Here is a 17,903-nt window from a genome sequence, read left to right on the forward strand (position 1 = left end):
TAGAGGAATTCACAAATTAATTTCAGGGGCTTGCCTAAAACCACATCAAAAGCATAACCACAGCAGCAGTAGCCATACTCAAACTCATATGAAGCTTGGGAACTAACAATAATTAATTCACAGTGATAATGGATTTCAGCTCAGCCTATTCACCAAAACATACAGGTTCTTTCCTAAAACTCAAGCCACTGTGACTTCCCTTGTACTGTTACCCAAACTATCTCAGTTAAAGATGTTATGTCATGTGGCAAGTTACAATCACACCCCTGATCAGTAGACAGGAGCAACAGAAGGCTTTGATTCCTACATTGCTGTTGCTGAAGTTCAGGTATGCAGTCACGCTCCTGCACATGGCACCATTTCCAGTCTCCTAACTAGGCTCTGCCTTCAGGAAACCGTGACAATTTACAAGTAGAGGGCAAGTGTCACAAAAGGAATATTCTGCCTCACATGGAGACACAGAATTGGAATCAAAGGGTTCAGGTTCCTAACTTAAAAGGGAGAAGAATACAAGCTTCTTTAAAGTTAGCAGACAGGAGACACAAGCCCATCGCTGCCTTGTTACGGGAGGTACAAAAAACTGTTCTGGACTGTTCATATGACCCAGAAGGAAGCTGGACTTCACCATCATGGAAGGAGGAAACCTCCCCACTAATACTGTTTGTGGAATATACACTTTTGCCTAGAAGGGTGTTGACAGCCTTATTTTCAAGGAAAAAAAAGATACTATTACATAAGGGAACTTGCCCACTGAATCCAGTACCATCCCCTGCAACCAGTACGCAGTTACACCCAACACACAAATCAGCAGTAAATCATTCAGCCACGTAATAACATTGTATGCACTCTCTTCTGCTTTTGGAGCCCTCCCTTCTGGAAAAGCTGAGGCACAAAGCTACGGCAATGCAGGGCTTGGGGAGATACCTAGGGAATAAGATGCACCCTAGACGCAGCCTAGAAGTATAGGCTGTGTAAGCACTAGCTCTGGGCCGTTAGCAGGTCCCAAGTGATCTACAGAGCATTACCAAGAGAGAAGTACTTATTATTTGTTTTAACCTGGATAGAAACGAAGTGCTGGAAATTATTTGACTGGTTTCCATTTACTTGTCCAGAAATTTACCCCAAGCATCCCAAGAATCTTCACACCAAGGTCCCTCAGAGCTGGGAAAACAAGGTGAAATGTCTCAGTAACCTGCACAGCAAATGGCCACCTGAAAGACCCACTCCAATCCTGACACAACTTTGCTAATTCCACTGTGCTTGCTTTTGAGTCGAATCTGGCCCCTAGATCCTACATTGTTCCACTTCACACAGCTAACGTGTGTGACTAAAGCTCTGCTCGGCTCCAGATGGCCAAGCGTCAAATAAATTGAAAAACAGCAATTGCCAAATCTCTGCTTAAAAAAAAAGGAAAAGATAGAGAAATCAAAGAGGGAGGATAAATTCAGCATCAGAAAACATAACTCAACACACTGTCTTCCCTTTTGTAGCTCACTTTTACAAGGTATTTACCCTGTAAAATGTAATGAAAAGATGCAAAGGTCACAAAAACACACAATAAATCTCTGCCCCTAGCTACTGAACAATGTCTCAGCTCTCTTCAACCTGCTGACAGTGTTTATGTCCTCCAAGACAGAAAACCACAATACTCTGGATTAGGGGTAAGACCTCCATGCCCCTACTGGCACACAAGCTATTCCAAAGAGGTATTAAAACTAAATCATAACTATGTTCAGATACTGCACTTCCTTTACAGAAGGCATGACTAGAAAGAAAACTATGCTACTTGCCTGTTTGTTCAGCTAACCCAGAAATCATGATCATCAGCAGCTCATCATGAATAACTGAAAAAAAAACCATTGACACACATGCATCTACAATTTGTAGAGTTCCTCAAGTTTCCAGCAGTTTTCCAGCATGGTTGCCAGGACAGCAAGGGAATTCAACAGAGCTACTCAGTTCAGTGCAGGGTTTAGCCCAGAAGGAGGAAGGGACAGCAATATTTTGATTACTAAACAGAACTGGAACTCAGCAACAGTAGGATTAATTTCTAGTTTTATACATCTCTTCCCTGCACTAACATATACCTGACGTCAATCATAACATTCTAGAAACAGCTGAAAGTAATTTTCACACCCTTCTTCTAGGATAGCATGTAATCTAGCATGTCCTAGATCAGATAAAGCAGATTGTGGATGAAATACAGATTTTACCTGTACTCTTGTAACTGCTGGGACAAATGATTCCCCAACGACCACAATGCCTACCTTCATACTTTCAAATGGGAGGGGGGCAGAAATGCTTATTCAGCTTCATGTAGCTTACGAACCACTGTATACAATTAACATTCTTTTATATATGCCAAAGTATAACTATCTTCATTATCAGCTAAATTTCTAAATAGCAATACATTGTTGAGGCTCTCAGTGCTGCTCTCATATACTAATGAACATGCAAAAAAACCTCATTTTAAAGAAAGACTCCAAAATAGGGCTTCTGACTGAACACAGCTGAATAAACCCATATGTCCCATAGCACAGAACCCTGTAAGTTACAAAATTCTAACAGTGAAAGGGACTTTAAAGAGCTCTGTGCCTCTCCGTCTCAGGACAGGATGAACTGCCTCTACAACCATTCCTCTGCTCAGTGTTTTCCTCTGTTCCACATAATGACCAAAAATCTGACCAACTCATCTCTCTAACTAGAGGATTCCACACATCTGTAATTATTCTCCCGGCCTCCACAGTTATTCTAGATTTACACAAGCCAAGTGAGTACAGCTTGTGTTCCAAGAGCTCCACTACCAAACGATTTTTTGTCAATATATACTTTACCTATAAAGCAGGCACCGCAGTTTCGAAACAGTCAATCATGCAAGAAATAGATCAGAAAAATAAAAGGCATGCTGAATGTTTTTTGAAACACTCAGGAAAGATCAAATTGTTTTATCTGTCTTACCTTCTGACACTGCAGAATACTATGCTCAGGTGTAGCCAACAGCATTGCCTGACATTTTCAAGACATATAAAACAGGGAAATAACCATTTTAGAAAGGCTTTTAACATCCAGTTCCTAGTGGAAAATGAATTTGATGCTAAGCATTTGCACTCCCAAGACACACTATTAATATTAAGAGTAGCATGCTTACAGAACCCGTAAATATTAGCAGTAAATAATGTTGGACAGAATGAAAAGCTGAATTAAAGATTACCTACTGAGTTATTTTGCATTACAGAAATTAAGGAGGGTAGGGCAGAAAATAAAACTTAACAGTAGTCAAGAACAATTTCAGTCCATGATGAGTACTGTTTCTGGAATACAGTCTGGGGAAGAAACATCAAGGAACACTTTACTAAGAAGTCCACACTTGAAAGAAATTCTGAGCAGGTATACTAACAGCATTTTAAATGGAGCAACACTTGAAAACTCCCACATTGGTGTCAAAACATCATGCTTTACTAACTCTTCTGTGATCCATTGGCCACACTTTTGATATAATATTTATTGCTGGAATTCAGAACATGAGAACACACTGAGTAAACTAAGCTTTCCTGCTAGCAAGAAGGAAGATATACTGTGACTAAAACGGTTAAGTTTGGAACTGTTAATAGTATTACTAGTGTTTAGGCAGCAGCAGTTTTATTTTCTCTTCCAGTTATTCTTTCTGTCTTCCTGATTTCATTTACATGAAGTGTATTTTGCAAATAGAAAAACTACTTTGTTATATTCCTGAAAAAACTTTTGATCAGTTCTGGCTGCATCTGTGGGGCTCTTTAGACATGTCAGAAATCAAAAGGACATCGCAGCTGATCTCGTAATTAATCCATTCCCAGTGCGTTAACACAGGACTTCTGTTGGCATTGTGCTTTCTAGTTTCTTTACATGCCCCAGCTGACGGGGTTTCCTAATTGCTCCAGGAAATCTCTGAATACTTCTGTTTGAAACATCAACTCCCAGTGCAAAGACAGCATTAGTAGAAAAGAATTAACTATGTATTCAAGGAAAACTGCAGATTCTGCTTTTAAGGAGCAACACAGACTGTGTAATTCAGCAGGATGGAAACACACCAGTGCTGGAGCTGTTCAGTCGCACTGAGGATGAGCTCTTTGCTACACAAACATGAAAACATGGCACCAAGCTTAGTTTTATATTTTTCCCCTCAAAAGTCATCTGCTTGCACATGTGCTCCCCCCTCCCTTTCCAGGCCTTATGCTTTTGTGATATTGCTAGAGAAGCATAACTTCATAAAGTTGAGAGAGAAACCTAATTGCTTAAAAATAGGATCTGGCAGAGCACCAGCCTAGATCAGTCTGTGAAGCATTCAGAGGTTTCAGGCAGCTAGGAGTTTTTCCTCAGGCGATTACAAACCAGTACTTCCCTCTGCTCTCTTCAGAAAACCACAGAAGTATTTGCAGCAATTGTAAGGACAGTTGCACCAGCACATACTCCCTTTGACTGACTGCTAGTCCACTTTGGGTGTCCATAAAACAAAGAAATAAAAACAAAAAGCTTTTTAAATCAGAATGCTTGTAACTCCTTCCTGTAACTCTCTAAATGTTCTCTACTCCCGTATCTTTTAATCTTTTTTAGGTTCAGGGCCAGTTCTGGTCTGTATCAGTTCTGCCTCTGTACCAGCTGGAAGAAAGATTTCCATGCACACTCTCTTTCCTCGCTCTGCTTTAAATGCTCACGGTTCTCAGGTACCCTTCTATTCTATTCCTCTTCTACTCTCCGCAGCTCTTACTCACTGCCTCCTTCACCCACTGCTCTCGTGACTTCTCAGTCTCCAGAGGGAAGTGTAGGAAGCAAATATAACCAGGGCAGAACAAGGCTCAATCTCGACCTTGCTTCCTTAGAAAACTGAGTCATAATCTGTATTAGCAACGTACAGAACTTCCTGGATCTGTACATTTGGAGGGATGGTTCAGCTATGGAAACTGACTATCTTATAAAAACCATTCCATGTAACTGACAATCTTCCAAGAAGAGGAATTGTGTGGAACAGAGCCAGAATTAATCTCCTCCCCTCATTCAAATACATGCAGTGAGCACAAGTGATTATAGTTTCTTTAGTTATTTTCTATACATAGACTCCGAATCTGTTTATGTGTATACACACACATTCATGCACACGCACACAACCACCAAAGGGATCTTTGCTGCGGTTACCTCTTCCCTGCAATTCCAGCCATAGCACTTGGTTTCAGCTGGCTGCCTCCTGACCTACCCTCTCTCAGCCATTCCCTTGGGCAGCAGCGCCAACAACCTTTACTAAAAATAACTCCTGAGCATCATAAATAGCAAGATGGTAGGATTCTTAATCCCCCTTCAGGCACACAGCTTTTTTGCTTTTGATAAATATGGAGTGGCAACAATGGACATAGAATAAAGTGCATCTTATAGCACTGGTCTGCTTGGCCTGTGTGCCTTGCAGGAAGGAAAAATGAGAACTGCCAGCATCCACACATGCTGTCACCAGAGGACAAGAGGGGAAAATTGCTACTGCAAAAAGTCACAAAATCTCTCAAACCTAGATTCTGTACATGTGTAACTCAATAGGCTTTACTGCCCAAAACACAAGAGCAGTGCTATTAAAGAAAACGTTAGATCTGCAGATTATATGCATCAAGCAGGGAGCGAGACAGCAGGAAAACTCAAAGCAAAAGAAGGCACAGGTTGACTCTTGCCCTGCTGAACTTCTGCACCACCACAGATGGTACAGTACAAGCCTAATGAACAGTGCCATGTCACCCTGGCAGAAGGAAGAACAAGATGTAGCTCTTTCATGGCACCTCACTCCTGAAACTCTGTACCAAACATTACATGAGCCTCTCAACATTCCTGCCACACAGATTTGAAAACCTCCTGCATTACCTAAGCACTAAGGTCATGTTATATCTAGAAATACAAAATGCATTAAAGATCCTAAAATCAACAGCCATTTCAGTCAAAGTTTTCAGCCATTTTCTTTAGTGAATGTATTATGGATAGAAATTCAAAAGTACCAAAGAAGCTTTACTAGTCTGTGAGCTCTGTTGACCCATACAGTTTCGGAATTTTCAAAAATCCCAATTTATGATGAAAAAAAGGTTGGATTCTTTTTTTGTTTTGGTTTTTTTCTTTTAATTCTCCTTTAAGCTTCATAATATTAAAGCTCGAAAAAATTGCCGCTGTCCAGCTGCAGCTCTTAGGGAAGAACATCACCAGCAGTGCTTTCCTAGTCAAAGGTGTAGGAAAATAGTTGCAAGCGTGGAAAGAAACATGGTATCACCACGGCAACTATATAACACAGTCATAGACATTAGCCATTTAAAATCTTTAAATTGTAAATTACATTTTCAGAAAGACAGAAAGCAAGATAATGGCATCAGAATTTTACTGAGAATTAATCATATTATGTATGAACATAACCAGTTAACCAGAGCCTCTTTCTCTGAAACACTGGACTCCAAATGTGCATTGCACAGCTAAGTACACAAAAAACATTTATCTCAAATATCAAAACATCTGGCAACAGAAAATAGAAAAAAGTATTTATAGACATTTTTGGACAGAGGTTACTTCAGGTCAAGTCAGAAATCATCCCTAAGCTGCAATCATCAAATTCTTTTATCTGTTATTTTGGATTTAGCTAGTGTTACTAAGAGAGAAATATGACATCGGCTTTTTATAGCAGTGCCAATTCAACAATGATCAAAGTTTTATTATTCTTCCTTAGATCAAAGTCTGGACTGGATAATTTTGGGATTACCTCCAGCTCATGAAGCAGAATAAACAGTTTTGGATAACTACATTATTATATAGCAATATTGTCTCTTGCAGTAAATTTTGTTCTTATTTTCATATGCCACAGGTTTTTAGTGGATTGTCTGATTATCATTTAATTGTTTTATTGGCTTACTAGGACAATAAAAGAGAAAATTACAACAGTAGCAGAAGGCCATAGAAACATTCAAATCCTGTCTTGTGTACCTACATTCATATGCAGAGGATAGCCATGAAAACAAGTGAAGCTAAGATTAAAAAAATAAAACTGGGCACAATTCCAGTGAAAGGTAATAGGTCTTACAGCTCTACTCGTTATAAACCATGCAAGACCTCTCCAGATTTCCTTTTCTGGAACGGAGACATTCACACACACCTCGGCACAGCCTGTTCATGCATGTACACACCCTTCTGACTGGAATAAAGAAAGTCCTCAGCACAGAGTATACTTGTGTTATGTTGGCTTTCATTAATAGGCATAAAATATCACTTCATGGATAACAATCAGCACAATTCCCTTTGCAACCACCTCCAATTATAGAGGTGCTAAGATCTGTACTTCACTCAGGTGTGCTTTCATTCAAGAAAAAAAGTTTTTCCTCCTTTCAATTTTCATTCTGAGAAAACCAGTGATTTCCATGTTTTCTATTGACCATAGGCTCAACTATATCCACTGAACAAGGTATTTACTATTATCTTCAGTGAGACAGCAAGTGCTAAATCCATATCTTATTTTACACACTAATTCTATGAAATTCATTTACCTTACACAGTCTTTATTGAAGTCAGCTCTTCCACAGATGTTGAGTAACAGAAGTGGCAACCAAGGACACCAGAGAAAGCCAGGACTTTGGCAGAAACTGTTTGCGTTTTCTGTACATAGGGTCACAGAGTTAGAGCAGGAACATCTTTTTCAGAGCTGTTACCACACTCCCTTAGCTATGTTCCTTTATCATTAACGAGCTTTCAGCTCTTATCTAACCTGGTTGTCTCCCAGACTTACTAATGCCAAAAATAAACTGAAAGCTTTCATCACTAGTTAAAAGGAAACTGTAATTTGAACAGCCGTTTTGCTGACTTTGTTGATCAAAGATGCCTCATACGAGCCTGATGCGATGGAAACAAAATCAGCTCTATAATAACAGTAATTAAAGCAGAATCCTTTCATTGAATGAAATCCCACAGTCCTTACTCATACAAGACTTACACTAGAGGAAGCAGTAGTTAAAATGAGAACACATTAGAAATTATGAAGTTGAGGTTCCAGGTACAGCAAAAGGAATGATAAGTACTGAAAAAAAAAATGTTACAGAAACTGTTTGAGCTTTGCAGTTTGGATGAAAATGTATGCATCTTTAAGCCAGTACATGACCTCTTTTGCCATTCCAGAAACAGAATAAAATATCTTTATTAGTAAGCAAGCAGTAAACCAGAACTTCTTATCATGCCACCCTTGTAAAGTCCACTGTAATAAGACCACACGCTGCTCTGACCTGTCTCCAAAAGAATCACTGCTAAGTGCTATGCCAGTAAGTTACCAAGAAAAAAAAAAGTCTATGGGCATGAAATAGAAGAGGACATTGTTGGCTTCACCAGTGAACACTGTACTGCACCTTTCAGCATGCTGCGGAGCTAAGCACAGGTCTAAAGGCTTCAGGGAATCAGAGCCTCTCCAATTTGCTGGCTTGGACTAATTTTCTTGCACCACCCTTTAAGCTGAAAATGCACATATCACAAGGGGAAAGAAGTACCTTTTGCCTCACCTTTGAGAACACTGTCTTCTGGATCCTTCCTATTCCATGCTTCCATCCAGAGTGCCCCTCGGTCACAGCTGCACAGAACAAGTCTCTCCCACCATGACCCTACCAGCACAGCAGAACCCCAGCACCTCATCTCTGGCGGCAGAGGGCATACTGGTGCCACAAAGCACTCTGGTTCATCGTACTTTTTTACACATCAGTCTTTCTTATGCTGATGATACAGATCCTCCTTCCACTTCAAAACGTAGAGCTCAGATGAACAGATTAATAGTTTTCAACAAATGTGAAGTTCACGCAGGCTTTTCCAACCATGGACAAGTAACTCCAAGGCTACGTAAGACTGGCCACAACAAACTCCTCGCAACAGCACAGAAGTCAATACAGGCTGCAAGACCCACACAACAAAAAGGGCAGGTACTCAGGCTTGGAGGAATGAAGCTGGGTTAATTAGCATTGATAATACACAGCTGTGGGCTGGCTTCAGGGGCGGCAGGCTGGCTGATGTGGATAAGGTGCAGCTGTGGCTGGTTCTGTTAAGAAGCAGTTAAATAGCTCTAAGGGGTATGGAAAAGGGGCATCCAATGAAGAGAGACCTGGAAGAAGCAAAAGGAGGAGAGTGTGCCCTGGATGAGGAGGAGCAAGGAGAAGGCAGCAAAGGGACTAGCCTGAAGAGTATGAAGAAACAGCACAAACAGTAGATGGACCTTTGAGACCTCGTGGGGGACTGGTGGCTGTGCCAGGGCAAGGTGCGGGAGCTACTTATGGAAGTTAACCTGGTATATGATGGTAAAAGACCTTGTTGCAGCTGGCTAGTTTTGAGAGTGCTGCAACAGACAGGTACTCGCTAAAGCTCTGCACAACCAACCAGCACCACACTGAGCTCAACTCAAATGAGTGCATGTAAACAGCAGGCATTGCATTATGGATGTGGCCATATTTCATGGTTTACATGGAACAAACTGACTTACTAAAGCGCTAATTCTGGCTTACAAACAGGAAAAGGGAAACACAAGACCACTCCATCACAGGTGTGCCTTGCTGAAGCCTGTCTGGTCCAGCTTTTTTTACAAATTAAGGATTTCCCCACAGAACGGAAGGGACTGGTAAAAATACCAAATGTAATACACAATAATGTTTACAGGACTGGGACTCTTATTTGGATTTGAACTTCTAATAATGAAGTTCTTTCTGTAAACATCCCACAATAAGGGCTAAGCATTTAAAAAAAAAAAAAGTGTCTCTCTTCACTTTTTCTCTGCTATTACCATATGATGTCTAGGAGTTTTCTTTGGATTTTAAAAAAGAGAAACATCTAATTATATTGTAGCCTAAACAGTAAGCGATAGAAAAATTAGGGACTACTTGCTGGTCTCAGAGACCAGAGTCTTCTTTCTACTGCACATTTCTGCCTTTACCCTGCAAAACTAAGAAATATTATACCAGCCACATGAACTAGCCTTGTGTGGTTTTCATCTTCCGTTACTAACAGGTTAGATGAAAAATAATCCAAACACTAAATTCAAACCTATTAAAAGAAAAAGGAAAAAAACCCAAACTCCAAAAAACTGTTTTCAGAGGCTGCAAAACACAAAGTTCTGGTGTTCATCACTAAAAGCAATTTTGCTGGCTTTTCCATCCATAAGCTGATGCTTATTTTCCTTCTGTGCAATTCCTTTCAAAGCCATGCATCTAAAATAGATTCTACCTCATTGTCCCAGTTTCCTCTTGTTGTTGTCTTTAGTCTATGCAATTTTTTCCATGCATTCAGGACTAATTTTCACTAATCCATAAAAGTTAAACAGCACAGACTAAGCTTTGTTGAGGGAAAAAAAAGATGGGCCAAAGAAGCAAAACTTAAAAAAGGAGCAGCTTAAAAGAGATACTACTATTTAAGTCAGATACCTCAGTAAAATACTCTTCCCCGCCAAAACAAAAGCTCTAACAGGCCTAAAGATTCATCTGCTGGTACTGGTTCTCATGTACAGACAAGGACAGCTTGCAGTGACAATCCAGGTGCTGATCCTGAGCTACTTAAGCCATTAAATTGAGGTTCAAACCCTAAACCGAGTAACTAGAAAAAAAACCATAAGTCATTACACGTATTTGGAAGAAATAGAAAGTACAGATAGGATTAAATAACAGTATGAAATCAGTACAGCAGAAATCCAGGACAAAAGCTGGGGAGAGAAAAACCTTCAGAGCCAGTCCAAATTCTGCACTGCATAGGTATTCAAAGTGGGAAACAGCTGTGTCGGCATGACTGCACACACAGCTCTGTCTCGGGTTATGCTGCAGAGCACCGAACCCTGCCAAGAACGTGCTCCTTCGGGCTATGAAGCATTATACCACGGAAAATGGTGGAAATTGCTAGGACTGCAAGCTTTTGAAGCTGCAATAATTAACTACTGCGAACATGCTAAATTTGTCCACTTCTAAAATTAAGGAAATGTCCAGCCAGCTCACACTGCCCCGCTCTCCAGGTTGCTCAGCCTGAGAGCATTTCACTACAGCCATGTACTACTCACACCACAAATTAGGGATGCTATTACACACCTTAAAGAAATACCTCTTGACAGCAAGTAGAAAAAAAACCAGCAGTTGGTTTCAGAAAGGACATGGCAGACAATATGGCCATCCTTTAAGTGGCCAGCTCCTTCAGATATGAGCAATATCACTGTGAAAATCACAGGCCATAATAAAATGTTGACCAGAAGCTCACAGCAGCTCGTTTTTAAACCAGTCAGCATAGACCTCAATCAAAGTCATTGCTGCCAGCAACAGCAGCCATGTCCATAGCTACCCAAGGAGGAATAAAGGATTTGGAAAAGAAAAATAAAGGTTATTGGTGGAATATAGAGGAACTCAAGATTTAGTATGTAAATTTCTCATTGGAAAATTGTTGGTTTCTTCACACAAAAGTTAACATCTGTGAGACAGATCAATCAAGTGATGTGTGTAGTGTGGATGAAGAAAGAACTGTTACCAGAGTAAAACATAATGAGGGGAAGTTTATCATTTTCTGTCAGAAATCTATTTTCAACTTGCGTAAGAACAAACAAGGAGCCTGAGAAGAGGCCCAGAAGGCAGAAAATCTCCTGTTCTGACCTGGCTCTGAGACTTGGAGAGGAGAAAAAAATCATTTCAGTTCCTGCCTCACCTGTAAAATGGCACACAAAACCTCCCTCACAGCACTGTTACGATGATTTATTTGTCTGAAATGTTTGATCTGCATTTGTTAGAAAATCAAATAGGAAAAGACAAGGATTGTGGTATAAAATAAAATCTTAAGCTTAACAACCCGACTACTGAGTAGGCTAAAAAATGCAATTATCAATACCCACTATCTGCAGCATCAGAGTGGCACAGTACAACCTGTTAATATGAGACACCAACAGTATTTCTTTAACACTGGCCTCTGTCAAAATTCATTAAATTTTTTATGGCACAAAAGAGGCTGAAAAGACACCACTATTTTATAAACCTCCTATTTTACCTGCCTTCATTTTCCTGAAGTAGTTGCCTACTGGACTAAATACAGCTCATGCTAATTCTTTCAACATTTAGGAAAAAAAATATTAGCAAAAATCTTTGTATTTGACCATACCAAACATTATGCTTTATGCCTGTTTGCTCTAGCTAAACCAAAGTTTATAATAGTTAAAAACAGCCATTTTTCCATTAACTTACAACTTCATGATAACAAGTACTTTTGACAGTTTTTAAGCAGTTTAAGATAACATGCACAAGTAGGTCACAGTTATACTTGGCTTTAGAAAAATGTCTTTCATCCAGAGAATTTACAGCTCTTTGCAAACAAGCCCTTAGGTAAGCAACAATCTATAGGGCTTGCTCCAACACCCAACTTCAGTCATGTATGAGTCCTAACAGCAACTACTTAACAACAGCACAAAGTAGAATATGAAGCCTTTTGCCAACTGCAAAACTGAAAAGCCTGTCAATGGCAGCTCTCCACCGATCCCAACGGGCTGCAGAGCAGGTTGCGAGAGTGCCTCCAACTTGACAGGGAAGTGAAAAGGGATTTTCAAAGTTCATTTCGTCTCCCTGTTCAATCACCGGATTTCCAAAATGATTATTTGTTCAAGCTTCTGGGAACGCTTGTCTGTGCTGCTTCATCTGGCATTTGGTCAAAACATCTGCTAGAGCGCTGTACTGTGAGGAAAGCAGCACAAGAATATTAAAGACCTTATATTTTCATAACAGTGAGAGGTGAGGGACAGGTGTGAAGGACTCCAACAACCTAGTCTGTGAAAGGTGGAAGAAAACAAAGGAAAATTTCAGCAAATTCATCCTAAAGCACAAGTGAGCCACTAGTCTTCACAGCAACCCCTCTGAAAAAGTTAGCTACCATTATTTCCATTGTAAAAGTAGGGAAACATAAAACTCTTCATCCAGAGTTCTATTTAAGGCAAAATTACAAGAAGCTGTATTATTAGTTATGCTTTATGTTATGACTTAATCCGTCATAATGTCAGTGACTGTATGGATAGTTTTGGTTAAATAACAACAGGGAACTAGAGCAGAAGGGTTAAAAGGAATTGTCCAAAAGTACAGAGGTACTGCTGGATTTCAGGAGTTTCTTCTGTCATCTGTTGCAGTCAGCTCACTAGACCATGCTGCCTCCTGGAGCAAAAGAGATGAATAGAGAGCTGCACAGATTGAATATGCTAATTTTGAGATGTCCTTTACTACCCCTTGCATATCTTCTGCAATTTAGCAATAAAAATGGCACAGGTGAATGTTTAACTCTTGCTATTCTTGTTACGTTAGGTGTATATAATCAACAAGGAGACAGCTCCAAGTGTCTGATGCCTTCAGAATAACAATGATCACCTTCTGGACAGCTAACAAAACATAAAATATTAACAACCAATATTCGCTGAGCATGCAGATCCTAATGATACAGTGGTTTTAATGAGACTGCATATGTATGAGGCAATGTACCTTCATGAAGCAAAGGGTCCCTATCCAACATTTAAACAAAGCCCTAATTCATTAAAGACTCACTTCTTGACCTACATTCTCATGAGTAACCTCATTAAGACCCATCATACCATGTAAGTGCGTAGAAATAAGTTCATATGTAAGATTTTAACAGCAGTAGTGTTTAAAATGCTTAATAATAACAATGGTCTATACTGCTTTACACACAAACAGCCTTTGGTTGCTACTGAATAACTACTTGCACAGACACACTTGTTTTCCAACTAATTTCATTTGTTCAGATTGAAAAGCAGATATTGATAGAAATTAACAACTTAATCTTTATTTTATGAATCTTATTCATTACTTCTTTAAAGTCCTATGGACACCACCACACACCCCCAGTTAATTACTCTGAAAAAAATAGACGGCATGGGAGAGGCTGAGAAAGAATTCACCCTTCTTCTCCAGGCAGCTCTCCAGCAGAATCAAGCAGGCATCAAACATCATGTGTTGTGCAGATGAATAGGAAAGAGGGATGGTGGGGGGAGGAAAAAGGAATATGGCCGTTGGAAATGGCTCCCTGTTCTGTACGGTCCACTTTTGGGGAGTCATCAGCAGAGCTGAAATTGCAAAGTTTTTCTGTCACTTCCTCAAATCCAGACACCCCTTTGAAGACAGCAAATCTAATCCATGTTCCGAAGCTTTGCTGGGTTTTCCCCACAAGTACTAATGCAGCCTTAGCACAGTACTGATGCTAATATAGTTAAGTGTTCTTCCAGAAATGGATTCTTTGGAGACCGATACAGTCCATTTCTTCCTAAAGCAAGAATTCTACTGCACCACGAAGAAATACACTGCTCTAACACCATTTATTATTTATATCTAAAATGGGTGCGGTGCTTTAGAAATACGGTCCTAACCACAAAATGCTGACAACCTTTCAGTGGTCACATGATGCCTTCCATGTACATGGAGTTCACTCGGATGTCAACAGGAATCCAAGCAAATGAAAGAGCTGATCCATGCTGAGCAGTATTTAAGACATGAAGGTACAAAGAAATAAAGGGACGAAAAAATAAGATGTATCCCTACATTCTGGGGTTTGTTAATTTGTAATACATAATTTTGACAAAGTATTTTTTCAATTTGCAGATAACTGGGGAGTGTTTTTACTTGTCATTATCCTGCAGATAATCTTCTCTCTTCAGGAGATGCTTACAAATATTTCTGCTTTGTTATGACAATGTACAGAAAATGCTTAACTTTGTGCCTCCAGACCTTGAACTGGTACTAACTGTAATAAAAAAAAAAAAAAAAAAAAAAACAACCCTGAAGCACCAGCCTTTGGGCCACACCTGCATCAGTTTCTCATACTGGAAGCAGGAGACTGGAACAAGCCAGGATCTGCAGTCAGTGAGCCTGGTCAGCTCGTCCCCAGCCCAGAATCACCAAACCCACAGTCAGAGTCTATGCAGAAACGCACGCGAAGGACAAAGGCTATCCAAGTTCAGGCTATGACCGAAACAAATGTGCAGCTCAAGTAAAACTTCTAAATGTTAATTTCAAGCCAGATGCAAATGCCCACCAGAGGTACGGCCTGGCGGTACCACCCCCCCACCACCCGGAGCACCTGCTTTTCGAACGCCAGGCCACGCCAGCCTGCCTCGCCAGCGCCCAGTGGACACACCGGTGCGGACCAGCTAACACCGCCTGCGCACGGACAACCCCCGAGTCCGGACCCCAGAGTCCCCCGGCCACCATATTCCTTTCTCTGCGCGCACACACGCCCGTACCGTGTCAAACGCACCGAACCGCGGCGCCCCCCGCGCTGCCACAGCCACCCCCGGCGAGGCGACGCGGGGTGACCGCGCCTCGCCCGGCAGGTGCGGCGGGGCGCCCGGCCCCGGGGATGGCTGCGGCGCCGAGCGCTGCTGCAGCCCGCTCCGGAGCCCCTTCCACCGCCCGGCTGCGAAACGGGACCGGGCGCTGGGCATCCCCTCGCCTCCCCCTGCTCCCACACCGCCCGCGCACCCTCCGCCCCAGCGCAGCCGGCGGGGCGCCGCAGCGCGGCCAGGCGCGCAAGGTCAAGCGCGGCTCCTCCGCCCGCGCCCCGGTCGCTGAGGGGCCGCGGCGCAGCCCCGGACCCACCTCTGGCAGACATGGCTCGGGCGGGCGAGGGGCCGCGGAGCTGCGGCGGCGCACGGCCCGCGGCGGCCGATGCGGGGGGCGGCGGCGCTGGGCCGAGCCGGGCCGGGCGGGTCCGCGCCGCCGCCGCGCTCCCTCGCTGCCTGCCCGGCGCGGTGCGGGGCGGCGCCGGGGGCCGCCCTGCGGTGCGTGTGCGCGAGTGTGCGCCTGTGCGGGGGCGGGGGGGGCGGCGGAGGGGCCGCGGCTGCCGGCGGCCGTGGCTGCGGGCGGTACTGGCGGGGCGCGGCGCCGCCGGCGGGGATGTGCCACACGCTGGGCGTGCGGGGCCTCGGCGCGGCTGCCAACGCAGCGCTGGGAGAAGCGCCGGGGGGACGGGTCCGCTGCTAGAGCCGCCGGCAGCGCCGTTCGGCCGCGGTTCGGCTCGTTCACGGCTGAAGTCTGTGGCGCAACTTGAAATTCACCCACCGAACAGCAACTGTGCACCTGCACATCTGCGTGTAAGTAGTAAATAGACAGGAAAATGACAGCAATGTTGTCTGCCAAACAGCCCTGGTTGCTGACATACAGGCAAGAGTACTTGGCTTTCTCCTGGCACCTTAATGAAAGCAGCAAGCAGCCCACTGCAAAGCCCTGAAGAACAAGCTGAGGGTCCTCAAGAGAGAGTTGAGAGTCCTGAAGAAGAAGCTGAAGGTCCAGTGGCCCCCCCTTCGCGGGGCAGCTGAGCCTCCAGCCTAAGCAAGCCAAACACTCCCAAGCCACATGAAAAAGCAAACCCCTATGCCACCGGTTTATTGGATACTGGCAAGAGTCAAGCCAAACAATGATCTAGTTTGTCAAGAATAACAGGTTAGAAGACCACAGCAGAATAATGAAATGAAAACATCAGAGCAGGCTCATCAATTTCAGAATGGGCAACTATGAACTAAGAAACAGAAAGCCCAATCTGTGATGTTCAGTGGGGAGCCAGCACGATAACTAAACGACAGGAAAGGCTGAATCACACTCCTCCGCCTTGCTCTGCCATACACTATACATCTTCATACTAGCAAGAAGCCTACACAATTTTCCCATCAAAACAACCAATTACCAAAATCTTTGTAAACGAGACGTGGCAGAGACTGTATCACACCGTGTCCACAGAGCAGAGATGGGTGCTAGTAACTGATGTATCACGTGTTCCCAGTGCTGTTTCAAAGTGCAGCCTAGCCAGCATTCTGCGCTACCAGACCAACCGGCAGCATGGTTGTGCGGCTCACCTTCCCCACCATGCCAACTGAGCAGGCAGGGCGTGCACGTAAGAAGAAAGCATGCAGCAGCAGAATGGACAGCACACACATGCCTTCTCATTGGGTGATACATACACAAAATATGAATTGGCACATCTGTTTGTCTGAATTTGTGTTTGTGCTCACATGCAGCAATGACTTTTGAGTCATATCCAGCAATATTTGCCATGTGGCAAACCCCAGTGTCCCCCACACTTCAGCTCAATCATACTCCTTATGTCATTCTGTTTTCTTGCCCACTGCAAATGTTTCTGTATCCTGCAGCAGGAATGAAACAAATCACAAGGTGGTTTTCTCCTTCCAGACTCCTGTGGCATTACCCTTAGCTGGTGATCTGACATCCACTTGTAAAACAGTTCCTTTCCCAGTCTTTTCTGAAATGAGTAGAAGTTTCCACTTGCAAACAACTCAAATTTTCCTTCTTGTCCAAAAGAGCCTCAGTCAATGTAGCATGGCAGCATTTTGTATTTTTAATTGAGTCATTTCCTATGCACTTCCTTCAGTGAGTTTCTGACTACCACTATCAAGGGTTCTCCTGTGTGAAACTTTAATAGATGGCTTTAAAAAGAAGGTTCAGGAACATGCAGAAATTAGCTTTTTAATGAAGAACTTCCTTTCTTTATACTGCTAGGAAGTAGGAAGGGAAAGGTATTTGTAACTTGGGTTTCTATAGAACACAGTTTCTAAGGCAGAGAAATTCAACAGACATGTTGGTAAGAGAATCCTAAAATGGATCAGATACAGCACTGATTTATTAAAAAGAGCTTTTTATCTGGGTTTCCAGAGGAATTGAGGCTGATAGAGTTTTATTTTCCTGTCTGTCCATCCAAATTTTCAGATCTGGATATGGAGAATTTCACTTCAAGTGGATTAAAAGGTATAACTCAGAAAGAGTTCTACATCCCTACAAGTTTTGTAGCAATTAGGATTTAAGAAGAGAAATTAAAATGAGGAGGAAAAGCTGCAGTGGGAACTCAACAGTTACCAGCTCTGGAGGGCACAT

The 17,903-nt window shown here is 42.6% G+C and overlaps 1 protein-coding gene across 1 annotated transcript in view; it reads right to left on the reverse strand.

Moving 5' to 3' along the window:
- Positions 1–15,673, reverse strand: part of ABLIM1 (actin binding LIM protein 1) — a 208,402-nt gene extending 192,729 nt beyond the window's left edge. The window contains exon 1 of the mRNA XM_037399100.1: positions 15,618–15,673. Within this exon, the coding sequence (XP_037254997.1) occupies positions 15,618–15,630 (13 nt within the window). The 5' untranslated portion in view covers positions 15,631–15,673. The remainder of the gene's footprint in view (positions 1–15,617) is intronic.
- Between the last annotated feature and the right edge of the window lie 2,230 nt (positions 15,674–17,903).

Source organism: Falco rusticolus, chromosome 9 (assembly GCF_015220075.1).
Source record: "Falco rusticolus isolate bFalRus1 chromosome 9, bFalRus1.pri, whole genome shotgun sequence".
Taxonomy (NCBI): domain Eukaryota; kingdom Metazoa; phylum Chordata; class Aves; order Falconiformes; family Falconidae; genus Falco; species Falco rusticolus.